Source organism: Akebia trifoliata, chromosome 12 (assembly GCF_017979445.1).
Source record: "Akebia trifoliata isolate Shusen 1 chromosome 12, ASM1797944v1, whole genome shotgun sequence".
Lineage (NCBI taxonomy): Eukaryota > Viridiplantae > Streptophyta > Magnoliopsida > Ranunculales > Lardizabalaceae > Akebia > Akebia trifoliata.
The window spans coordinates 24778375-24805417 of record NC_141386.1 but is presented as its reverse complement, the minus strand read 5'-3'; the positions used below and the strand labels follow the sequence as shown (position 1 = coordinate 24805417).

The 27043-nt window shown below is 33.8% G+C and overlaps 2 protein-coding genes across 3 annotated transcripts; one reads left to right on the top strand and one right to left on the bottom strand.

Moving 5' to 3' along the window:
* Nucleotides 1-330: 330 nt before the first annotated feature.
* Nucleotides 331-1834, top strand: LOC147389130 (kiwellin-1-like). The gene has a single exon (XM_086419005.1). It carries the CDS (start codon nt 556-558, stop codon nt 1120-1122), a length of 567 nt encoding a protein of 188 aa, XP_086275131.1. The 5' UTR covers nt 331-555; the 3' UTR covers nt 1123-1834.
* A 2857-nt stretch (nt 1835-4691) lies between these two features.
* Nucleotides 4692-17738, bottom strand: LOC147389129 (nucleoid-associated protein At4g30620, chloroplastic-like). 2 transcript variants are annotated; one of them, XM_086418306.1, is made up of 8 exons: nt 17568-17738; nt 13712-13866; nt 10393-10493; nt 10255-10294; nt 6948-7019; nt 6032-6088; nt 5846-5950; nt 4692-4843 (listed from the first exon to the last, which is right to left on the bottom strand). In XM_086418306.1, exons 1-7 carry the CDS (start codon nt 17656-17658, stop codon nt 5873-5875), a joined length of 594 nt encoding a protein of 197 aa, XP_086274432.1. In that variant the 5' UTR covers nt 17659-17738; the 3' UTR covers nt 4692-4843; nt 5846-5872. The 2 variants fall into 2 exon arrangements, with proteins under 2 accessions (XP_086274432.1, XP_086274431.1); XM_086418305.1 differs by lacking the exon at nt 4692-4843 and having other exon boundaries at nt 5699-5950; nt 17568-17737.
* Nucleotides 17739-27043: the final 9305 nt, after the last annotated feature.

The window sequence follows — 27043 nt, the reverse complement described above, 5'->3', positions numbered from 1 at the left end:
TTAGGATTAAATGCATCTACTACACTATCACCTGATGGAGATTTGAGACTACAAGTTTGTCCCTATATGTTTTGCAGAATTTCCAAAGGCTTTTGTCTTTGCAGTTGATATCATATCAATATATTTGGGTCTAAACTAAGCCATTAAAAAAGATGGTGACATTAATTTCATATTATTTCTAGTGACATCCCATTAACGTCTTAGAGGTTCAACAAGACACGGGATTTCAATAAAAAAAAATATGAAAAAAAAAGGGTCCATATCAAGCTCCAGCTTAAGGTCACGGTATGTAAGATATGGTTAATTAAGAATAATTCCCTGTGTCAGCCAAGGTATGGAGAATAACAAGACTATAATTGGGATCTAAAATCACAATCAAGTCATCATGCCGTGTAAATTATGTTTATAGAAGATATCTGTTTATTGACCACTGTGATGGTTAGCTACTACTAAAATTTCTAACGCATATGTGATGTTTGTATCTTATATATATCTATCACATGAGGACTTGCTTTGCAGAAAGCATTATCACACAAGCATAGAAAGAGTCAGAATATGAAGAGCTTATGTTCAAGTGCACTACTACTTATTATTCTACTACTTGTGACAGATTGCCTGAATGTTATTGAAGCCCAGTCATGTAAACAAAGTGGCAATGTGAGAGGTAGGAAACCCCCTCCTGGTCAATGCAATAGAGAGAATGACTCTGATTGTTGTGTGCAAGGAAAGCTCTACCCCGTCTACAGGTGTTCACCACCGGTATCCACCCACACAAAGGCACTTTTGACAATCAACAGCTTTGAGAAGGGTGGAGACGGCGGTGGGCCATCAGAATGCGACAATCAGTACCATTCTGATGATACACCAATGGTAGCTCTATCAACTGGATGGTTCAACAACGAGAGCAGGTGCTTGAAAAACATTACGATCAGCGGTAATGGACGTAGTGTGGTGGCCATGGTGGTTGATGAGTGTGACTCAACTATGGGGTGTGATAGCGACCACGATTACCAGCCACCATGTCCTAACAACATTGTTGATGCCTCAAGAGCTGTGTGGGAAGCGCTGGGCGTGCCTCGAAGTGATTGGGGAGGATTGGACGTTGTCTGGTCTGACACGTAAAATCCACCATATATACTAAGTCTTTTAATGTATTATATATGATTACTTTGTATGTTTATTTAATCATGTTGTGGTTTAAATTTATGTCTATTGTGAGTCTTTACCAAGTCTTATGAAATATTTGTGTAAATCATATCATTATAATACTATGTATATGCATGGCTATACTTAATTTATTGTACTATGAGTGACTTGGAGAGTGTTTCTTATGTAATAATGTTATCCCGGCCGTGTTACACAGTCACAACTATCGAATTGTTTTGTCCTCAATATCTGACTATTAGATGTTAAATGCGTGCTCTTATTATATAGATATACCACTAAAAATTGAAGATTAGAAATGCAATCAATCATGTAATGAGATGTGAAAAAAAAAATGCATTTAGACACGTATTATTACGAACTTCTAACTGTTTCTGAATTCTGAGGGATACAAACGATCAAAGATGCATGATGTTACAGCTTACGCTAACTCAAGCCTAAGATGCATCAGCTACGACTTAAAATCAGATAGTAATTCATTCAAATACGTCCATATCATTGTATTACATTGTTATTAGCAAAGTTTAAATCTATCATTAGAAAGATGAGACTTTTTAACATGGGTGGGAGCTATTTGCAGTTTTGCACAACCCTAAAATGCGTAATGTACCCACTTATTCATTGTACATAGGATTGTCAACAGATGCTTATTGGTTCGAATACAGTAATATCCGAATCTGAATCCGAAATTTTTATCTGATAATTTGAAAATTTTGTATATTAAAAAAAAACACAATTTTTCCTTATCCAACTGATTTTTCATTATTAAAAAAAACATATTATATATTATACTATGTATATAATAAATAAAATAAAATATATTATATTATTTATATAAAAAATAAATCAAATAAAATAATATATATCATTTTGAATCAGATATTATCGGATTCAAAATGTTAATATCCAAATCCGTATCCGATAAGGATTCGAATATATAAAACTATCCAAATTCGAATCTGATATCCAAAATTTTCGGATAATTCAAATCAGAATCGAATTTTCGACTATCCATTGCACCCCTAATTGTAGACACCTACAAAATTAATTTTCTTTTGACTAATGGTAAACTCACACGCTAAATCTGATGCAGTATGTACGTGATTGACATGGCAAATGCACAAAACCATAGATCTTTTTCCTTGTGTATCCCAAAGAAAAATATCTATGGTTTTTTGCACTTGCCATGTTAACCACGTCAATTTATCAGGACTCTTTTCTTTTGCCCACAATTAATCAACAATTGTTTTTCTTTTTAGTGTTCTAACTACCGAACACTTCTTCTTTGTCTTCTTTGCATTTAGAAAGATTTCAACCAAGGTATTAAACTTTGATCTTACTTATTTTTTTACCCTAACACCTAAAAATTAATTGATTCGAAGCAATTTATATGAGAAATAATCATTTTTGTAATTTTCGGTAGGTACTTATCAATCCTATACATAGAGATTCAGTACTTGCATACTGAACACAAAGATTTACTTGAGAAAGTTATGTCATGTTTTGTATTGTTCGGTAGGTACCTACCGAATCAACTAAAACAAATTTGATCTAAATCTATCAAACAAAATCTGACAGAAATCTTCAAGTTTTTCGATCTAAAATCGTCGTTTTAGAAGTCTTAAAAGTGGTTTTCCATCTTCCTTGGTGATTACGTACAAAAAATAAGAGAAATTTCACAGAAATAAAATATCTTAAAATAAATAAAAAAAATTTAAAACCTAATCTCCATTAATTCAACTTATCATAAAACTCAAAAAAAGATGAATATGAAGAGTGAGAGAGAGAGAGAGAAGAAGAAGAAGAAGAAGAAAGTCGGTTTTTTTATCAGTATGTTAGGGTGGATGCAAAGAGTACTTTGAAAGCTAAAAAATGTAATTTGCATTTTTTTTTTTTTTACATTTTTACATTTTTACATTAAGTTTGTAGATTGAGCAGTTTAGGTATGTGCAAACAACGCCACCCTTTAGACATATCCCTTCACACTTCGGAGAATCTTTGAGATACCCCTATGTTTGAAACTGATGAGAGGCTCCCCTTTTAACATTTTTTTATAAACTATACTAACTAAAATATAATCTAGATCATGATGTCATCACCCATAAACTTTACCAAGGGTGGATTTACTGTGGGGGCAATGGGGGAACTTGCCCCCATAAGAATTTTTAAAGTTACAAGGGCCTAGTGGTAATTTTAATATATCTTAAGCTTGCCCCATGTTTGCCCTCATTGAAATATTTCAAAGTTGGCCCCTCAATCTTTTGTATTTCTTAGAAACCCTTCTATTTGGTTAATGTTTAAAATGCCACCTGTGTTTTTCAATGAATGACATACCTCATTTTGACCTTATTATCGATTACATCCCCTCCCCCAATAATTTGAACATTCCTTCACATTTGGATGAATATTTGAGATACCATCTACATTTTTCATCCAAAAATCAATCACTTCAAACTCTTCAACTTCTATAGAAAATTAATTATAATCGATTGAACCTCATCTTCAATCCATGATATTGAGTCTCATCTTATAGAAAATCCTAGAATTTTCTTTTAAAATATCTCATCTTCTAATTCACTCCTATCATATTATTTAGGTTTGAAGGTTAAAGTAGAATAGTCCTATGATTCAAGATTAGGGTAAAAACATTTAGGCATGATGTTGAAAATGATTGGTTTTGGGATGAAAAATCAAATGATTTTTTATTTTCGATTGAAGGTGCCAGTATTAAGGCCCTTTTGCATTAATCTATTAGAGAAGACCGAGGTCATAAGGCACATAAGTGATTTGAATAAAAAAAATTCTTTACTGCCTACATTGAACACTAGGTCAAATGTTGAGTTGACTTGACAGTGCATAGAGAATCATTGATTTTCAAATTTGTATCTCAAAAGAAATAAATCTATGGTTATATGTGCACTGCCAGGTCAACTTAGTATTGGATCAAGTGTCCAATGAAGGCAGTGTAGAACGACTCTATAAACAATATTTGAGATCCTTATATATATATAAGGGGCGGTTCAACAGCCCTAAAGTTTGCCAAACATTTTTCAAAATATGGGTTAGAAGCTTTGGAATGAGCTGATTTTTTGTGAAGATGATCTCTATGATGAGGAGATCATCCTCACCAAAAATCAGCCTATTCCAAAACTTCTAACCCCATCAAAAGTGATTTACAAAAATTGGACGATCCACGATTCTTCAATTTGTAAACTAGGGTTAGAAATTTCAAACTGAGCTGATGTTTGGAGAAGATGATCTCTTCACCGTAGAGATCATCCTCACAAAAAATCAACTCATTACAAAGCTTCTAACCCATGTTTTGAAAAATGTTTGGCAAACTTTAGGGCTACTGAACCGCTCCCATATATATATATATATATATATATGTTCTCTAACAAATGACAATGGCCCATTGACTTAGGTCTACTCTCATAGATTAATGAGAAATTATCTAAATGCCCCTTTCTTCAATTTCTAACAAAAAAATCACCTGAAATTTTACTCAAAACCACTCATTCAAGCTCTTCAACCATATTGGTCAACTATAATTTGCCCCGCTACAATAAAATCCTAGCTGCCCGTCGACTAGCTGGCACCTGCCATTGAAGTCGGTCTTCAATAATAGATTAATACAAATTACTTGGATGCCCACATCTTCAACCAATAGCCAAGAACCCTAAACAAATAAAAGAAAAACGGTATTGAGTATTTACAAAAATAATTATCTACTGAAATTTATATTTTTCTTTATAAAAAAAAAAAATAAAGAAATAAATGCGGTTATCTTGATGCATCAAACATCAAATAATTGGCTAGTTCAGTCATTTTTGCAAAACGATCCAACCATTTTTGTTTTGTAAAAACCCCTCATAGAATCCCTGTGATCTGTGGGGTAATAAAAAGTTGGTGTTGAGAAATAATTTTTTTGCCATATGAAAAAAAAAAAAAAATGGGTGTTATAATTGAAGCCTACTTTACCAATTCAGAACTTGATAGAAACAGTTTTTTTTTTTTTTTCTTTTTTCGAAGTGGTGAGTTACTGTTATTAGCTTCACATTCTTTTGAAGTACAACTCCAGAGTCCAGACTTCAATAATGGGTACTTATGCCACTTACAAATAATATTTGAAACCCACAACAAAGGAGAATTTGTAGCAGAAATAAAACAACCTGGTGTGTAATAGTTTTCTAAATTTCAGGGGAGAAGAATAGTTAGATCTGGGTCTGCCCAAGAAACTACCCCCACCCCAAAAAATATATACCTGTCAATGATTATCAAGTGGGGCAAATATTGGCTAGGACTCACAAACCCACCAAATTTCTTACCACTACACTGGCAGGTATTGGAGCCTTTTTTTTTTTTTTTTAACAAAATGTTCTTGCAGGCCTCACCCCCCAAGTGTGGTCTGCCTTGCATACCTGATTGATTCCATCACGTACATGTAGATCAATATCGATGCCCAATATAATTAGCCACATTGAGAGTGGAGATAAAAACCAAAAGCAAAATAAAAAATTGTGTAGGCCCATAATTATTCAGGAAATAAACTAACACAATAACAAAGATTACAGGTTTTGATCTCTATTATGTTAGTTGAAACCATGGATTAAATTGATGAGTTTACAATTACAAGATCACAATATAAGTGATCTAACTAGAATACAAAATTGAAGCTCACCTTCGTCGCCCGCATCAGATAATGTCGTCAGTTACTTAGCCCCTCACCGAGGCCTTGTGGCATTCCTAGGCTTTGGGCAAGATTACCCATCCTCTCCTTCATGGCCTGAGAAAATCCGATACCAAAACTTCCGATTCAGTAAGAGGCATAGAATTTGTCTTCTCTAAAAGATGGAAAGATCCTTACCTGTACACTCTTCTGGTGGGCTTCCATGTATGCTTCCGTAACCAAGAGTGAGAGCTTCTGCACGAACAACAAAGGATTTTAATAAATCTAAAAATCAAAATTAGGTTGTCTAGAAAATGAAGTTCAATAGTTGCACATAAAACATGATTATATGCCATCCAAGTGCAAATTTTTGAGAAAAATAACTAAATTCCACAGTATAACTAAATTTCTATACTTCATTTCCGTGTATCAGTGGGGAAAACATCTGAGATTCAAGTGGGAGGCCTCACTACTTAATAGGTGAGATGATTTTCCCATAATCAGATATTTATAACAAATCTAGAGCATATATACCCATAAATGGAGAGTAAGACATACCGAGGTTTTTGTAGTACTGGACTGTACATGAAGCATATATGAAGTGAGACAGACCACCAAATCATTGAGCTCCATTGGGGATCTCATTGAATTAGCCGATTCAAAATACAAATAAAGGGCTTCTTTCCTTGATGATACCCCAGGAATAATCCCAAAATGCAATTTGATCGGATGGTTAGGACCATCCAAATGGACTATTGTTTGACTAGGATATTGAATGATGGATAAGCTGGACTTGTCAGATCGATAAATTGTATACAAATTGTATGCTAGAGAACCGATTTAACTAATCTACTATGGAATACGCTTGTCCCTATTAAGAGAATTTAGTAACCTCTTGCAACATGGTAAGAACAGATTTGTGTTACGTTTTCTACCAAACACAAACCCATGATAGTTTACTACAATTTTATATGCAAAAAGGAAAAAAAAAATAGTGTGTTTGTGTCTGTATTATTTAGTAATCAAACGTAACTCATGCAAAGCACCAAAAGGATTAAATTAAATTATGCAAAAGAGAAATGGTAACTAGATTAATAGAACTATATCCACTTACTTCTGGACCTAACTCCATTGCAGCCTCGGTGATCTCAGTGCGTATAGGTTGCTGATTTCCAGAAAGTGTTACCTGGAGGAAATCCAATTAGATATGAAAGTCAAGCATGTCTAATAGGGACATCAAAGGTAAAAAGAGTAGAGTTTTTTAGAATTTTAATTTCTCGTTTATTTCAGCCAGAGACCCTATGGTTAGAATATTTATAGTCATGTGCTTATTCAGAATTATGAGAATTATAGGGGCCTATGACTATTTCTTATTAGTTATAGGGGGTAATCGTAATTTAATAGTCTATCTCTATTTTATTTTTTTAGAAACTCACGGCTAAACATAGTGTTCTGATTTTTAGAAATTCTTTTGACTGGTACATGGAGATCAAATCCTTGTTTGATTTGGTTACTATGTTAGTAGTCTAATTGATGCAGGACAGGAGGGAAGAAGATGAAATAAGGGGTAAGTGAACCTAGTTTGGATTTGGATTAAGGATTTGGGTTATGATAGCGTTACTGTAAAGGTTTAGGGTAAACCCAAAAGAATTTGGTTTTGGGATTTAGTTACAATGTTTTACAATTACGATATTTTGCAATAGTGTTGTAATTAGGTTTAGTCGTATAAAATAGGATAATGTAATAGAGTATAAGGTATATTGGGAGACGAAGCGCACTTAAACCTATCAAAATAAATAAATAAATAGTGGAATAAGAGTTGAAGCGCACCCCCAAATAGGAAGCATAATGTCATAGACTTAGCTTAATGCCCATGCAATGCTTGCACAATAACCTTTTGAATGCTTGAGTAAGCCTTCCCCAAGGTAAATTGGAAGACACAATCACTAACCTTTTGATTTGGTTTCTCTGTTAGTAGCCTAATTGATGCAGGACAGGAGGGAAGAAGATGAAATAAGGGGTAAGTGAACCTAGTTTGGATTTGGATTAAGGATTTGGGTTACGATAGCGTTACTGTAAAGGTTTAGGGTAAACCCAAAAGAATTTGGTTTTGGGATTTAGTTACAATGTTTTACAATTACGATATTTTGCAATAGAGTGTTGTAATTAGGTTTAGGCGTATAAAATAGGATAATGTAATAGAGTATAAGGTATATTGGGAGACGAAGCGCACTTAAACCTATCAAAATAAATAAATAAATAGTGGAATAAGAGTTGAAGAGCACCCCCAAATAGGAAGCATAATGTCATAGACTTAACTTAATGCCCATGCAATGCTTGCACAGTAACCTTTTGAATGCTTGAGTAAGCCTTCCCCAAGGTAAATTGGAAGACACAATCACTAAGGCACTGACACAGACAAGAAAAAAACACTTGAGAATTTTGATAATAGAATTTGTATTGCTCAAAAGTCTTGGATGTCAGCATATGTACAAGGCTTCCCTATTTATAGTTTGGGAGGAAAAAAATGAAGAGTTGGGATCATTCCAAATTGCAACGATGCATCGGTGTTAGAACCCTGTAGAAAACTCTATACAACTCAAGAGTCTTAGATATTTCTCTTGGATATTTCTAGTACATTCCATGTATATAGTTACAAATACATGAAAATTCAAGACACATGACCTTATAGACTTGGTTTGCCTCTGGAGCTCTCTAGAAGATTCAAGAAAATTTGGTTCCCTCATGGAGGAATTGCTTGCATTGTGTACTACTCTTGAATACGCTACACTAGTCAAGCCAGCACTTCACAAGATGTACACCTCGAGGCCTTTTTTTTCCAAGTTCCACCTTGAGTATATGACCAACTCTTATCTCGTTTACCAATGACATAGTTAAATAATCCATTATATTCCTCACAGTTCTGGTAATATATCTCATTTGTATTCACTATATTTTATTTTATTCATCTTTAGGATAATCACAAGGTCATATGATCCATTAATCTGGATCAATGATTTTCTATATGCGAAGCCCCACAAAATGGTGGTGCATTACAATAGAAAAGTGTACCATCGCCATCAGCTGAGGTCTTAAACAAATGTTGGGGTCGGTGGAACGTTATGTTCCTACTTTCAATTCTGTCTAAGGCCATATCTTCCGTTATTCTAAGTGAATTCATATCTGCTCGCACTACCTTAATCCATGTTCTTTTGGGTCTTCCTCTTCCTCGTTTAGATCATCAAAGTTGCAAATTTCTTCTAAGTGGAATTGTAATCGGCCTTCGTTGTGCATGAAAAAACTGTCTCAATCGACTTTCTTTGAGTTTATCCCCCAGTGCGGTTGACAAAATTAATACTATTTTACCAGTTTGCATCAATTCAGAAGCATGTACTCCTTTATGATTTACGTAGTATGCATCCCTCATAGTAAAGAGAATGTATACTACATTAATCATAAAAGAGTGCACTTAATGAAAATGTATACCACGTAAAGCATAGAGTATATGCTAATGAATAGAGCTGAATGGCAAAATAAGATTCATGTTGTTGACCCCCAACTATTTGTGAAAGCAGATCATATATATGTTTCAGAATGGGCTGATTTTTGGTGAGGATGATCTCTATGGTGAGGAGATCATCCTCACAAAAAATCAGCCCATTCTGAAATTTCTAACCCTAGTTTATAAGTTGAAGAATTGTGGACCGTCAATTTTTAACTGTTTGGGCTGATTTTTTGTGAGGATGGTCTCCACACCATACAGATTATCCTCACAAAAAATCAGCCCATTCCGAAAATTTTAACCCATATAAGACAAAACACTTTGTCTAGGAATTTGGCAAATGAATGCTACCCTATATATATTAAATGAATAAATAATCCATCAAAGGTCCCAAATTCATTGAAGTTAGGACAAGACAGAAAGATGAAAATGATTAGCATATCAGCTCTACAATGAGGTAAATTCTGCCATTTTTAAAAGTAAGTATTGTCTAAGTTTTTTTATCATCCAGGTAGAGTCAAGCAAAATAAAATAGCTCCACGCCAACTACACATCCTGTGAGGAATAATGAATAGAGCAAATAGAAAGCAGACGAAGACTTTTCAAGGGTTATAGGCGCCATTGACAAAAGGATGTAGATTGAAATATAGAAAGCATATTTGAAGACACGAGATGAAGACATTTTTTTCTTTGGATAGGATTAAATAGAGGAACAAGTTTTATGCTTCTGACCCCATACAGTTTGAATAAGACAGTCGATGATGCTTTTAATATGAACATTTTATTTTCAAAAATAGAAAGTACTGGGTTCTTGAAAGACCAAGTTTGCTATGTTGTTGCAATTCACATGATCTAGAGCAGGAAGTGAACTAAATCACACAGCCAGATCATGATCCAAAAATAATGAGCAAAGCCATACCTTTATTAGCTCACCTTCACAGTAACCATCAAACTCTGCTCTGCAAAACAGGAAGAAAATGAAAAAAGACAGTAAGGCATTAACAATACCTACACGAAAAGCATAAAATCATGTAATAAAAGGTTTGACGGCACGTACGCAGCAAGTTCTTTCTGCACACGCACTGCCTCAACTTGGACAACCATTTGTGCCTTCTTAACAGTCTCATACAGATTTTGCATATTTCCAAAAATTCCAGCCTAAAAGCCAAAATGAAAGTAAGGTTAGTTGGCCAAAGAAAGACTTAAGCAAGTTCTTTTTGTACATGCATTGCCCTCCCTCCCTCTCATCTTTTCTTATTGATGTGTCATGTTTGCATCATACCATGATGGAATAGCTCATATCATTCCATTACCATGGTTCAAGGTTTTGTTTCGTCTCAAAATGTTTTGACCAATATGTCCCAACATCGGAGGTGACCAAAATGATATGTTGGGGTTTGCTCACACTGTCTTTGCCGCGACGTCTTGGTCTTTCAACTGATCAGAAATGTACTTGATACCAAGAATTTAAACCATGTTCATGTCCTGTCGCATCATCTGAAAAAACTACTTCCTAAATGGGGTTTTTGGAGGTGTTACTTCCAAATTTTTGCTATCAATTGTTAAGTTTTGGTTCTCCATAAACTTTAGTCAGCAAAAAACAAAAAATTAGTAGGGTGTAAGTTTAAGGAAGTTTTCTTGAGGATATTATCCATGATTCTGTTACTGGTGAATCAGTATGGTATTCATGGTGATCTTATCTCCATTTTTGGGATGCAGGAAGGTAGAAATCAGTCATAGAGACAGAAGAATAGATTACAAAGTCATATTCAAAGTCTCTCTATTCAAAATGTGCCATCATAAAGAAAGGAAATCTACCAAGTCATAGGAGAATTAAGAGGAATCACATTGGTCAGTCATGAATTAGAAAAACATCATTTTCAATATGCGAGGTTAGGGTAACAAAGGCCAAAGAATTGTTATAAAAAATTTGATCAAGAGATGGAAAATGAATGTTATTATCCTCCAAGAGTCCAAGAAGCATGAGGTCGAGGTTTCAAACTTCAAGGATACGAACACAGCATTGCTAGGTAATTGGTTATAGAGGTATGCTGCTGAACGTGACAATTTAAGGAGAAGAATCAGAAACTAGAAAACGGTGTTGCTGGGTGAGAAAAACAGTATGCAGGATCCAGTATTAGTTGAACTGGCCTTTGGTAGCCGTGTTAAGGGGCCATTTGTAACAATAGGGAATTTACAGCTATGGGCTTTGACATTCAGGATTTAATGATTTATTTTGGCTAGTTCCAGCAACGTATAGTTAGTTGATGGATTATAATGGGTGGGTTCAAATAACATGGCAATAGGCCACTTAAGTTGTGTAAAAATGTTAGACTAAGGGTACTTTTAAAAATAAAAACAAAAATTGTTAGACTAAGGGTATTTTTTTTATTTCTGTGTTTCAGACTCAACTGAATGTAAGAGTCATAAGATCTCTCCAAAAAGGTGAATTAGGGCTATTGCTAATTTTCTTTTGCTGAATATTATTGAAAAGCTTTCTTCCTTGAAGAGAATTTGGTTCTCTTTGATGATTTTCAGTTTTAATAGTTATCCTTCTTCTGTTCTTCCTCTTTAGAGTTGTTTTTGTTTTGGTTGCATTATTATCAAATGGTACTGGTATTCGGAAAGGCATCTCCAACAAACATCAGTCGCTCATTTTATCAGGTATTCACTTCATTCATGAATCTAGCTATGCTGTTTGATTTTAGGAAGATTGGTGGTGCAGAGATTCTCCATTTTGTTGGAGCTTTCCTTCCATATATGTTTTTTACAACCTCAAAAGAAGCACCCATGGCCAATGTTCAGTAAGGGAGTAAGAGATTTGCCTAGAATCTTGCTCTGAAAAGGAACCAAAATGTTTGGAAAGTCAACATCCTTGCTTATATATTATACAATATACATAATTGGAAATAATTTCTCAAACGCATTCCAAAATGATTGGAAAGTGTGGATGTGGACCCAACGGCAATATTCTCAGCTCTTCAGATCTTCCCTCTTTCCCCACTAAGGCTCTTTGGCTTCCTCTAGTTTTGTCGAAGGCAGCATTCTTTATTTGGATGACAATGTTAGACAAGATCCTGAAGATGGAACGCCTCATTTGTAGGGAGTTTTCAGATTCGCAACATGTGTGATAAGTGTAAAGAATGCTTATTTGTGTCATATATAATATTTTTTATTTTAGAAATCAAGTTTTTTTTCAGGGGGAAAAACCCTAAAATATGGGTCAAATGCTTGCCCAACTTGTTTTGAAAAGCCAAATATTGCCTATTAGGTTGATCTTTGCAGTAGAGGTTCACCAGAGGTTGGAACAAACATCCGTGCATCAATGGCCCCAAAGAGGCTGACAGACAAGATTTAGAACCTATAAGGGTGTGTCTTGATACTTTTATTAGAGTTTTTCTTTTCTATTTGTTAAGTATAAAATTCATGAATAAGAGGTCGAGGAGAGCAGCAGATACAAAGCAAGAAACAACAAAAAAGTGACCCAAGAAACTCAAGAGTTACAAACTCTAACTATTTCTCCTTAAAACCTAAAGGAGAGTCGAGCAGTTTCCTATGCAATGAACACTCAAACCCTGAGATTTCTAGTGTGATTCCAATGTGTAAACACACTCCTGTAATCCATCTTCTCTTTTGAGAATCCACTTCAACTACTTGTAGAGTTACACCAAATAAATCAATCTTTCTACCAAATTTTACTATTTAAATTGATGAACTTTGGTCAATTTTCTGAAGTTTTTTGTTCATGATGCAACTCTTACTTTCACCCAATTAAAACTCGAATTCAACTTATAGGGATTTACATTAATTTTTTAAAACCATGATAATACTACAGACGGATCCAAGTAGAGGCGTCAATTTGTGGTTTGACCAAGGTGGTTTTTTTTTCTTCACAATATGAACCAATCATTAAAAAAAAAAAAAACAGAATTGTTCTTCATTCCACCTGTCTTCATTAGCTTGCGGACAAGTTGATGTAAACCTTACCATTCTTGTACGAATTTAATTTATATGATGATTCTGGCATTGCAAAGATTTTTAGTATAGTTGAAGAGCTATTCAAAATATATCCATAGAGCGACCATGATTTTGAGTTTGCACTATTGACATTAATTGGACTATAAGTTTTTTTTTTTTTTTTTTTTTTTTTTTAAAGGAAGAGAAAGACAACAAACAAATGAAATTGAAAGAAAAGTTAAAGATCAAGGCTAGAATGGCACTCATGCATATAAAAATAATAATAATAAAGAAATAAAACATACAATTTAAACTAAAATAAAAGTCTCAAATTTGCAGTGTCTACTATTAAAAGTTAAAAGACATACATAGTATTGTACTAAATGAATGCCTCAACTAGAGCGAAAGGCTTAGCTTACCTTTGATGACGCATCATCACTCTTATCATTATTTTCCTTCTTTCCTCCAAATAAACTATAAACTTGAGAAGACCTTCGGGTATGGCCAAATGTCCTACCAGACCATGATAAAATTGGTAGACCAATTGGATTCATGTTTGAGTTTAGTTTATTACCTGCAAAGCAGCACAAGAAGGTAATTTGCAAATAAGTTTGGAATACATTATACAAGTAACATCCACAATGGCTGCCACTTATCATTTTGTCCAAAAAGAAAAAGAAGAGAATCGAAGTAGATGAAAGGAAATGATGTCCAATAAGTCCATCTTTTATTATTTATTATTATTACTATTGGTTGACTGGAAAGCGGCGTGCAATCCTACGGAGATGAGCAGCCTTGGCCTGAGAATGCTTAGATTGATGAATGTAGGCTATTTCGGGAAAGTGTCTTTAGGGGTTTGGGAAAGAAACTACAAGTTTTATGGAAATCAAGGTAGGATCTGGGTATAGATAAGTTCATGCTGAAATGCAACCTGCATTGGTCCCAATTGGACCACATGACCAGACCCAACATCCCTTATTTTGGCCTAATCAGAACATGTGTTTTCAGGCTCATAGTCCATATCAATATGGGTTTCATTACACCCGCAATCAATCCTATTTAAGCCCGTTTACAGCAATTTAATAGATCCATCATCTAAGTTTATATTTTGATGTTCTGGTCAGTTTCTAAATAAGAGTCCCCAGTTTCATGTATTTTTTTTTTAGTACAATTTATTAAAGACAAAAGGAAAAAGATATCTAACCACCCTAAAGAGATTGAGGAGTCCTAAAAGGAGAAGGAAGATAAAATCAATAAAGAATGCCTACACTACCATTTACAATTGACTCCCATCCATAAACGTAAGCTTTCCCAAAAGAAAAAGCATCTAACCTTCTTTTATTTTCCCCAATAAGTTTCACTTTGGGTTGTAAAACATCTAAACTCTATAGCTACGTTTGACCATTTATACATTAGGGCTTTGATGTTGAGTGTGATAACTTGAACCCTCTTTACCCTAAAAAAAACTCTCTGGTTCTTTTTCTTCCAATGACTCAAAAATTATCTTCTCTTTTTCTTGGGAAAGGCATGGGGTTAGCCTGGTAGGGAAGCCAGAACGATAATAACAAAATAAAATGGAAGGAAATGCCCAAGTAAAAAGCCCATGATGAGAAAACAAAAGTGTGCCAGCTCCTAAAAACATCAATCCTGGATAGACATAAGCCATATCTCCCAAATTGGAGGCGGGAAGCCTTAGACATCATACAACGAATTAGGAGATGGTTCAATGATTCGACTAGTACCTTGCAAACAGAGCAGAAGTCGGCAATAATCCTTTTATGACTAATAAAGTGATTCACCATTACTAATATCTTATTCAAAGCCTGTGTCCATATGAAAAAGCCACTCTGAAGGGAACTTTAAAACATTACATGACAATAGCCAGTGAATTTGAGCTAGAGGAAATGTCCAAAGATGAATAAAATGATCTTATGAAGAACAAGCCTTGGAAAAACATGTAGACAGCTATTTCACTTCATTTGAACAAAAAATGGAGAACCATTGATAGAATGAGAAGGATAGCCATGAAGTTGATCTTCTAATCATTTAGGTTTCTTCTAATTCCAAAAGTCATTCCCATCCTAGACCATAAAATTCTGAACTAGAAGACCTTTTTTTACCCCCGACAAGTTGTACTAAAAGGTCCTTTATATTGGAAAGTTGAGAGATCATCATTGAAAGGAGCCTCACCATACCAGTGGTCCTCCCAAAACGTAACTTGTCGCCCTTTCCCAACTAGAAGTGAACTCCTTCAAAATATTTAGGTTGTACATTGAGAACACCTCTTCAAGCACTACATTCATAGGGGGGTTGAAAAGCACCACTCTCCCATATGAGGTTCTTTATAACATTTGACTACAATAATCCTCCATAGGCTATATTGTTCTTCCCCAAACCACCAAATCCATTTCCTTAAAAGAGTTGAATTCATGACTTTCAAGATCCTAATCCCCAAGTCTTCTTTGGAGTGCTCATTGTCCTCCAATCGACCAATTAATATGTTAAGACATCATCTTATGCACTCTATTGAAGTCTTTATTAAGCTTTTCCAACTTCTCAATGCTCAACGGAATGGTTTGTAAAAAACATGTAACATAGTTTGATTTGCATACATTAGCCTATTTATCCTTGATCTTACTCTGCTCATCCTTGATAGTTTTAGATAGAGCTTTTATTGTGTGCCTTCTCTTTTTATTAATGAAAACACTATTTACGTATCAGAAAAATAAACAAATACCGCAGGTTTTCCTTTCTCCCAATTTGAAGTATTCATACAACTTAAGACAATGAAAGCAAATTTGATCAGGATATAAAATTGAGTTCAAAGAACTAATACTTCTCCACTGCCACAACAATAGGTGGGATGACACCAACGCTTGTATAGTGGAGGATAGCCACAAATGTAAAATGTACCTTAATTGTGAAAAGTAGTTGTCAGGGGGCACAAACAATTCAAGTATTATTGTTGGAAGATCGTTTACAAAAGCATGAGCAATGGATTGAATTCACTTTGCTCAAGACATTTTCATAAAATTCTCCAAATATTTTTGAAAAATGGGAGAATAAGGGGTTGCCCGATTAATTCACCGAATTAATCGGCATTTCATGGTATTAATTGGCAAATCTCCAAATTAATTGATGAATTGTTGAATTGAACAAAAGAATTTATTTATTTTATCAACCAAATCACCCCTAACCTTTACCTTTCTCCATCTCTCGAAACCTTAACTCTGTAATACACCTATTTTAGTGCTTAAAGAATCATTTTTATAATGCCCAAATTTTTTTGGAATCTTTTCCAAATTAAATTGAACCCACCACCCCCACCCCCACCCCCACCCACCAAACTATTGCTAAATCTGAACTTGGTTTCTATGATTTAAAGGAATTTGACTCTCTAAAAAACACATGTAACCCTTGGGTCTTCATCCTCCCAACCTAGCATACTTATCTCAATAGATCCATGGAATCAATTTGCAATTCTCCAAATAAATTGGTGAATCTTTGAATAAAAAAATATTTCCTTTTTGCAAGCTAAATCATCCCTAACCTCCGCTCTCTCCATCTCTCAAAACACTAACTTTATAATGCACCTATTTTATTGCTTAAAAACCAGTTTTATAGTCACTGAATTCTTTTCTGAATCTTTCCTGAATTAAACCAAATGCTACAATATGAGATTTAAGGGGATTTGACTAACTAAACAACACATATAACCCTTGGATCTTCAACCTCCCAACCCTAGCACAATTATCTCAATAGCTCTCTGCCAAATGGGAGAAACAGCATCCTTCCTATTCATTTTCATCCTATTTAATTAAAACTTGTTAGATAAGGTAAATATTTCCAACCCTCCAAGTGGCAAGAAATACGCAGCTTCCCCAGTGAAGAGATTTGAAACAACACTCCAGAAACATTTTTCCCTACTTATATGATCGATTTAAGAAAATAAAACTAAACAACAAATGTTCAATTATAGTAATACTTCGAAAAATGTAAATTAAAAGAAAAAAAAAAACACACACACACACACACATGAATGTTAGCGAAGTTCAATTTACTGTCGTAATTCGCAATCTTGTGTTTAAAAATTACTATGTAATTAAACTGAGAACATATGTTCAACAACCTGAGATATCCTACAATTCGTATTTGAGGATTTTGAGATGAAATTGAAACCCTAAAAGTAGAAATCGAAGTAATGACGAGCTAGAAAGGAAATCAAACATCAAAGAAGAGTGAGAAAGAAAAAAAGAAGAAGAAGAAGAGACTTACAGAAGGAGATTGAAGAGGAGCTAAGGCCTCGTCGCTGATTTAGTCCATGAAGGCTTGAAAACTGCGGGATTAAAGCACTTGAAGACGCCATTGAAGAGGATCGAAGCAGAGTGGATGAGACGTACGTAGACACGAAGAAGAAAAGATTTAGGGAAATTTTATTGACACACCGTACAATTCTAAGGGCCCTTCCATTTATTTTGGCACCTCAAAAAAACTAAATTATTGTTAAGGGCACTCCATATTTAATGACCCTCCATCATAAACTCAACATAATAGTCTCTCTCGTACTACATAGGGAGTTTCAAGCTTTGAAACAATTTCGATGACCTTACGATTCTGACTCTATTGATTCTAGCGATTTCAACTAGAATCTTAGCATGGAGATTATCGAGTAAGAATATTTACGTTTATCCTCACAAGTCCTTGGTTTTCTACTCAAAGGTTCTTTGTTTGTGCGCGTTTATCCTCATATGTCATTTGTATTGATTATGTCAAAAGTGATAATCTAACATGCTTAGATTTATGTCAAGAGTACACATCTCAAAACAGATGAGGCTCATGTCAAAAGTACATATCTGACATTGTGAAACAAATGTAGCAAATAAATTTGATACATACCCGATATATTCTTGAAACATTCAATGTTTTTTATTGATCTTTATGGATACCGATACATATCAATCAATACATTCTAATATTTTAAATCATGGTTGTATTTATCTCATTTCAATGCATTGAATTATAATCATCTATTTTATTAACAAAGAAAATACAACATTAAATGGAAAAAAAGAAATGTAAAGAGATTTAAGGATGATAAATATAATCTAAACCAATATTTAAAAAAATGATTTATGGGTTTCAAAGGTTTACCACTGAAGATTCATAAATCTTTAACATATTTCTGAAAAATAACAAATTTTTCAATTGAATTTCGACTCCGATTACTAGTGTTGAACCTTGAAATTTTCGACGTCTTGGTCACCAAAAAAGAGAATGTGTTCTATATGGAGAAGAAAGAACATGAAAAAAGAACATAGAATGGGATGAGTGTGAGGTGCCCTTAAAAGTTTTCATAGGGAAGTTATATTAATATGTCACCAACCTCAATCGGTGGGCCAAAAGTTTTTTAAAAAAATCAATTTTTTCTTAGGGTACTCTACGAACGTAACCATCTCCACAGCCGTGTTGTCATATCCGGTGAACTGACACGCCAAAAAGTTTAGGCTTAACGTCAGTCACACGTCGATTAGTTCTTCTCTCCCCCCCCCCCCCCTCTCTCTCTCTCTCTCTCTCTCTACCTCCTCCGATCTTTCATATTTCTCTATTTTTCTTCTTCTTCTTCTTTAATCTCTCTATGTTTTTCTCCTCCTCCTCTAATCTCTCTTCCTCTCTTTGTTGTTCTTCTTCTCCTCCTTTAATCTTCCTCATCCTCATCCCTTTCCTTTGATCATCGTCCTCCCTCTCCTCTGATTCTCCTTTTTGTCAGAGTCATCAGAATTGTTGGAGGGTGAGACAAGTGCCCATACACAAATTTTCAATTTTTAGAGATACCTCTAAAAATTGGAGGGTCCTTAGAGTTTTATAGTGTGTCAATAAAATTTTCTTTTTTTCATTTTAAAGGTTTTTTTAACTTTTGAAGGGCCCTTAGATTATTTTGGTGTGTCAATAAAAAATTTCAAAGATTTATTTTGTTCTTTCGAGTGTGAGAAAGATCAATTTCACAAATCTTTCTCTCTCTGAATTGATGAAAATACCCTTATGATATGTATGATGGTTGAAAATTCAATTTTCAGGAAAATACCCATGGGAAAATGAACTTCGTCACTAGATTGCATCCAATAAAGTATAAAAAAGATGGGAAAATTATTTAAAGGACCCTAGTAAAGGGACTTCTTTCTAAATAGTCCCTAAGTTTTGGGCGGTCTCTTAATAGTCCATTTAGTAAACTTTTCTTTTCTTAATAGTCCCTACACCTCATTTCACATTGTAATGTTTTTGAAATACCCGAATTATCATTTTTCTCATCTTCTTCACATGATTAAGTTTTACAATGGCAATTGTAATCATTCTCGATGATTTTTATCGTGAATTATGAATGGAGAATGATATATTCTCAATTTTGAACATTTAGTTGTATTTTTTTAATTTATTTAAATGATTTATAAAAAAAAATGAGGAGGAAAAATTCTAAAATTGTATACTCAATTGTATATTTCAAAACTATGATATATGCATTTTAGGTATTTTGAGAAGATTTACCCAGTATCGAATTCAAAAAAATGAAAAAAAAAAAAAAAAAAAAAATCTGAATCACATTTACAACGTTGAGTTCACCACTTTTTTTTTAAAGTTCAATACTTTTATTGTTGAGCTCACCACTTAGTGTCGAGTTCACCACTTTTTATTATTAAGACCAATATTTTTATTGTTGAGCTCATCGTTTTTTATTGTCGAGTAATGGTAATTAAACATGACTTAATAGTGTCGAGTTCATCAATAATTATCATCGAACTCAAAATATTAATATCAATTGTGATGAACTTGACGTTTTAAAATCATGTTTAATTACCGTTGAACTCGACAATAAAAATGTTGAACTCAACGATAAAAAGTGATGAGCTGGACACTAAGTAGTGAGCTCAACAACAAAAATGTTGAACAAGACACTAAAAAGTGGTGAACTCAAAACTGTAAATGTGATCTAATTTTTTGTTTCTTTTCATTTTTCAACTTTGATAATGGGTAAATCTTCTTGAAATACCCAACATGCATATATCATAGTTATAAAACAATCACTCAAATCAAAGGTTACAACATAATCATCAAAAAAATTAGAATTTCAACTTTGTTCTTTATTTTTTTTATAAATCGAAAAAAAAAATCTAAATATTCAAAATTAAGAGCATATCATTCTCCATCCACAATAAAAAATAATAATAATAATAATAATCATAATTGACATTGGAGAACTTAATTATGTGAAGAAGATGAGAAAAATGGTAGTTTAGGTATTTCAAAAATATTAAAACATGAGATAAGATCCACTAACTATTAAGAAAATAAAAATTGACTAAACAGACTATTAATAAACCATCCAAAACTTATGGACTATTTAAAAAGAAGTCCTTCTGCCAGGGTCTTTTAAGTAATTTTCCCAAAAGACAGTTAGTTTTTAGATTTTAGGGGCCTCGGATTAGGGGTGTCAATGGGTCAGTTCCAATTATGTTCCTAAGGAATTTAGAATCATAACCATTATATTTAGTTTGGTTCCGAGTCCGATTCTAAATTAAATGGAATCAGAATCAAAATCGCCAAAAATCTTAGGTACCCATCGATTCCAATTCTTAAGAATTGAATGAGAAAAAAAGTATTTCAAATCATTATAACTAATAAAAAATTCTTTTAAAAAAATTAGCATAGTATCAACAAAATTATTAACTTAGTTATAATTTGTTATACTATGGATACAAATTAATGATTTTTTTAAAAAAATAAAATTTTATCTTAGTTAAAAGTAATAAATTTTTATAAGAGTAACTCATTTTAAGCTCCAATCAATAATTTATATGAAAAATTGAAGAATGTTATATAACATGCATTTATTTTGAAATAAAAAAAAAAAAAAAAAAAAAAAAAAAAAAAAAAACCTTAAATCATCTATAGTGTGGAAATAAATGACAAAATAAATCGGTTCAGGTACCCATTGGATAGAACCCAATGGTTCTGGTTCCTATCGATTCGGTTCCATTTTAGACTGGCTCTAATCAATTCTTATAAAAAGGGAATCGGAACTAGGGTATTCAGTTCTAGTGCCGGTTCGATTTCAATTAAACGGGTACCTATTGACACCCCTACCTAGGATTAGGGGTGGCAATGGGTCAAGTCGTGTCGTGTTGAGGTAAGGGTATTATGAAAAGTTACCAAACCCAAACCCGACCCATTTAATAATTGTGTCAAAAATTTAAATCCAAACCCAACCCATTCATAAATAGGTATACCTGACGCAACTCATATATAACTTATATAATAAAATTTTAATCTTTATTAGAAAATATAAGTTCCATTTCCACTACCAAAAATAAAACATCATTACTAAAAATAAATTCACACAATCATAAACTAGGTTTAATGGTAAAAAATAACTTTCTTTTGATTTTTTTTTTTTCAAATTTAATGACATTTTGTCCTTTACAACCATGTGACATCTGATCATGTTTTTAGATGCCATAAGGTGACGTGGTCAGAAAACTTTCCTTACTAACTTAGTAAGGAAAGTGTTTTTCATTATTATTATTATTATTTGCTAAACAAAGTGTATTTCCTTATCACATGAGACATTTTGGCCTTACTTAGTAAGATCATAAATGTTACTAAGGGTCGTTTTGCCCACACGGATCACCACATTAGGAATCAAACACTACATACCTCTAGATTTCAATGAAAAAAGCAGATTAAAAAATATAAATATAAATAAATAAATCACTTAGTAAGGAAAGTGTTTTCTTATTTTCAAACAAAAACTTAACTTTATTATTTGAAAAATATCTTAAAACCCCCTCTATATTTTATAGAATTTAAAAATATGTATTACGAAGAAGTTCTAGAAAATTATAGCAAAAAATGGGTAATTTAAAAAATTCTAAAATAAGCATTGATATATTTAAAATCGTATTGTGAAGAATCTTTTGTCATTTTCCGTGAAACCATGCGAATTTTCACTTTTTCGGAGCCAAATCCATATTTAGAATTTCAAGACTTAAAGGCAAAGGCACTACTCTCAGGAGTCACTTATGAAGGTAGATCTCCCAACAAACGGAGAATCTTAGGCTGACCTTGAAAGAGTCTTACCAGATCCTCTCGGAGAGAGGGTGGGAAAGGAATAGCAAGTTTAGTTTGTCATGCATCAATATTAGTGGGCATGTTCTCCCCTCAGTCCCATTCATTCTCCCTCCAACATCTCATTCAAGATGGGATAGCTTATCAATTCATCTATCAATCCCTCCCCCAACAATTGATGGCATTAGCCAATCGATGTCCTTCCATTTATCCCTTACCCAGGAACTTACATCAATAACTTTATACGTTAATGCTAGAAAACTAAATGTGTCAAAACAAGTTAAGTGGGTTGATGCCCCTAACCCATACCCAACCCATTTAATAATTGTGTTAGACGGATTGACATTATTATGACCTAAACACACTAATTTCGTGTTGTTTTGAAGTCGTGTCTACGGGTTATGTTAAGATTGCCACCCCTACTTGGGATAATCGCGAAAGAATAAAGTTTATAGGTGGGAAAATCATTTTTATAGAGGGAAGGGATGGGAAAATATCTTTCTCACAAGGTAGAAAATTGAATGCCAAGGAAAATGCTTAATCATACGTTTGAAAATCATATTTCTAGGAAAAATCATTTTTTTAAAATTGATTTCCTTGCCAATTATGCAGACCCTTAAAATCTCTAGAACTTTTTCAAAGGGATGTTTTATTTGCGTCGATGGATTATGCTCAGTGCACCCACTTATCTATGTACATCCCACTCCAGAATGTGTTTTTAGTGGGTGCAGTGAGCACAAAGGGTGGATGCAACAGTCAAATACTTATTTATTCATAACTAGGATTCATTAAATTGTATAAGGACTAATAATTCAATTATACTTAAAAGTTGTAGCTTTAAATTTATATATCATCTATTGCCACACCAACTTTTGCTAATGCCACCCCAAGATGTGTGCTAATTCTTTGTTGATTTTCATATGAGTTGGCGTGGTGTTAGCAAAAGTTGGTGGGGCAATAGAATCTCTCTAAATTTATATGAGCTATCCCAAAATAATTTCTCAATTAAGGGACCAAAGCCTTGGTCTATAAATACTTACTTTGGACAAAATGGATGGGAAAGAAGGGAACACAAATGAAAGGCTATTAGTAGTGCGTGATCTAAGCCTCATCGACCTTCTATCACATTTTCTTGTATTAATCATATATTCAAACACCTATGTCAATTTCTTTTCTATCTATATTTTTAATGACCCTATTTTCTATAATAGTGATTCAAAATATTGTATACCAAGCCACCAATATGTTACTTTTGCCCCAAAAAAAAAAAATAAAACAAGCAAATTTCAAAATAATAAGAAATGGATCCTATTGATTTTTTATCCTGAATATTATGGAAAAATCACTTTTATAAACATAACAAAATGTGACACCAAATTCTGAGCTCATATGATTACAATTCTTATATATTGCACATATAAACCACTCTAAAATTATACTCTTTCTGTTTTTAAAAGTGTCTTTTAGGCAGCAAATAACAAGACTAAAGACACACCCTAAAAAGACCCATAGAATTGAAGCTTACAACACAATTTTGAGGTAATCTTCAAGGTTTTGGTAAAAATTGGAGATATATCGTCGTGTTTTCAAACTTATGAAATACTCGCTTGACTTCGGTCTTTCATGTGAAACTAATATAAAAAATCAAATCACCCTCATCTCAAACCTCATGACACAAATTCTTTAACCCCCTCGTAATGACTTTCAAAATTGGATAAAAAAAAATCAATTTACCTAAGATCTATGTAAAATATTCGATTAGAGATATGGGGAATGTGTTAGGCACTCCTCTCTCTCTTCACCTTAGGTGGTAACTTTAAAAATATGGTCATTTTAAGAAATGTAAGAAAAATTGAAAATTCGAGAAAGCGCGACGGTTTTGTACCTATAAATGTAAGAATCTAAAGGGATTTGATGTTGGCTTAAATCATGAGGATCACTTCATTGAGAGAGATGAATCATTCTCATATTTTGCCTTATGTGGACACGAGATTTTTGCTTCCGAATATCTCTCCCACTTGGGATTTTAGAGTTGCCACCATTCTTTTTGGAAAATGATGTAAATGGTCACCTAATTGTATTTTTTGAAAAACATGTTATTTTGACATTTTAGTGACTCTCGTACGGATAGAGTTTATTGGTCCAACTTTGGATCTAGGTAAAAGGGGTCCATATTAGGGAGTAGGGAAGGTGTTAGGCACCCTACTCCTTCCACCATTGGTGATAACCTCGGATTCAATAAAAAAATAAAAAAATAAAAATCAAATAAATTTGATCTATGCCCTCGAGTGCGAGGGACTTTGATCTTAGTTTAAACCATTGAGAGCACCCTTATTGAAAAAATGGCCCTTCGATAATTCAAATCTTTTGTGGTGTGTGCATAGGTGCAGAGAAAGGGGAGAAGTAGAAGAGGGAAAGTGGAGATGAGAGAAGGGGAGTTATTTATTTCTTTTTGTTCAAAGACCACCTTGATCTTTTTTTATCTTCAAAAATGACTCCTCTTTGATTTTTCTCGATTTCCTTGAGAGTGAGTAGAGGGTTGAGTTGATAAGTTGGGAGAATTGAGAGTGAGTAGTGAGTGAAGTGTTGAGAGAGAGTTTTTTTTTGTATTTTTGCATGAAGAAGAAATTGTGTGGAGAATTGGGGGTTTTTATAGAGTTTTGGAGATTATTTTTAGGGGTAGAATTGGATAAAATGATGAGAAATAGTATAATGGTGTGGGGTTTGTGAGAGGGGTGTATGTAAATTGAGGGTGATGGAAGGACATTTGTGAAAAAGGGATTTAAATGGATCATTTGTAATACAAATGGATTGGATCATTTAACTCATTTGGGTTGAGTGTTAGGTGAAGTGGAATGAGTGGTGTTTGGTTGAGAGAATGATGGTGTAAGAGGGTGGTTGATTGGTTGAGTATTTGATTAGTTGAAGATGACTGGATTTTGATTAAAAGAATGGGTTGTGTAAAAGATTAGTTGATTTGATTTTGGGAGGGTGAATGGGGTGATGACATGTGTCAAAAGGGAGTGTGAAAATGGAGTGTTAGATGAGTTGATTGAAAATAATGAGTGTTTGATTGGAGATGAGGGGCGTGAGTTTGATTTGTAAAGATGGATTTGTAGGGATTGATGATGGGTATGTTAGATAAATGTGATAGATTGATATATGGGTAGATGATTTTTTAGAGAAAGGTGATGGGGGTAGATGATTTTTTAGAGAAAAGGTGATGGGGGTAGGTTAGTTGAATGAGGGAGGTGAATTGAGGTGGTGACATATGTCCTACCTTTATGATTTTAGTTGATTGGTTATGATATTGGGCTTGGGTTGAGAATTGGGCTTAGGTAGATTGGTTGGGCTTGGGTAGGATAGTTAGGTAGTGGGTTGAATAGGTATAGTGTTGGGTTGAATCTAGTGGGCTTGGGTTTGGGTAAAATGATTGGGCTTGGGTATAGTAATGGGTTGAGTTGAATTGGTATGGTGATGGATTAGGGTTGGAAGAGGAGTGATGAGGAGTCTTTGGTCCATGAGCCACATGGGAAGGGCCTTAGGCCATTTATTGAAAGAAAGATAAGAGTTTTTGAAGGTTTGGGCTTTGGGGCCCATTCTGATTTTTATGGACTTTAGGGCACTTTGTATCGAGGGCCCATTCAAATTTGAGTGTCTACACCTTAAAAACACACTTTTTGAAAATATATAGGTCTCAATGGTTATGGGCCCACTCTCATAAAATGAGGAGGGCCAAATTACCTTTAACCTCAAAATATTTTTAGTGGTGGGTATACAAAGTGTTTGTAGTTTAAAAATAATTTTGAAAATGGTTTTCAACCCTTACACTTTCAACTGAATCGAAGCCTGATCTATCGAGAGTAGGGGAGAGTGATCAGTACATCCTAAAGAATTTTTAAACAAAATTAAAAAAAGGAAATGAAAAGATATGAGAGGGAGATGAAGAGGGGAAAGAGAGGAATTACTACATTATTTCCTACTTTAACCCATCTTGAAGCTTGAGTTTCTCTTTTTTCTAGTTTTTCTTCTCTTTTTTTTTTTTTTAATGTTCTTAATGAAGTCTTTGTGTTAGATCCCTTTTTGAAGAAAAGATGCGAAGATAATAGAGATTTGTGAATAAGGGGTTTGGAGTTGGAATTTTGTTAGAATTTTAAGTTGGAGAGGGGGTTTGATAGCATGAGTTTTTTTTAATGAGAAAGGGGTTTTATAAGTGTTTGGGATTGCTTTTAGAGTTAAAAAGTCAAAGATAGGATGTGGAGGAAAAAGACATGGGATTTGTGGATAAGTTGTGTGGAATTTGGGATTAGTGGAGGGCAAATATGGTAAAAATGGGTCAATGAGTTTCTTTTGATTTATACCCATAGATAAGATTCAAATAGGTTGGTTTAACAATCCATACCCTAAGTTGAGTGGTGGTTAAATTATGAGGTAGGTTGTTTTGTTGAGAGAATAATTAATGTAAGAAATTAAGTGATTTGATTTTGAGAGGGTGAATGTGATGTGATGGTGACATGTGGTAATCTTATGAGAATGAACTTTTGAACTCTTATGGAGCCTTGACTTGAATAAATGGATCTTGATTACAGGGATTGTGGTCTTAGAAGTGGTATATGATGGGCTTAGAAGTGGAT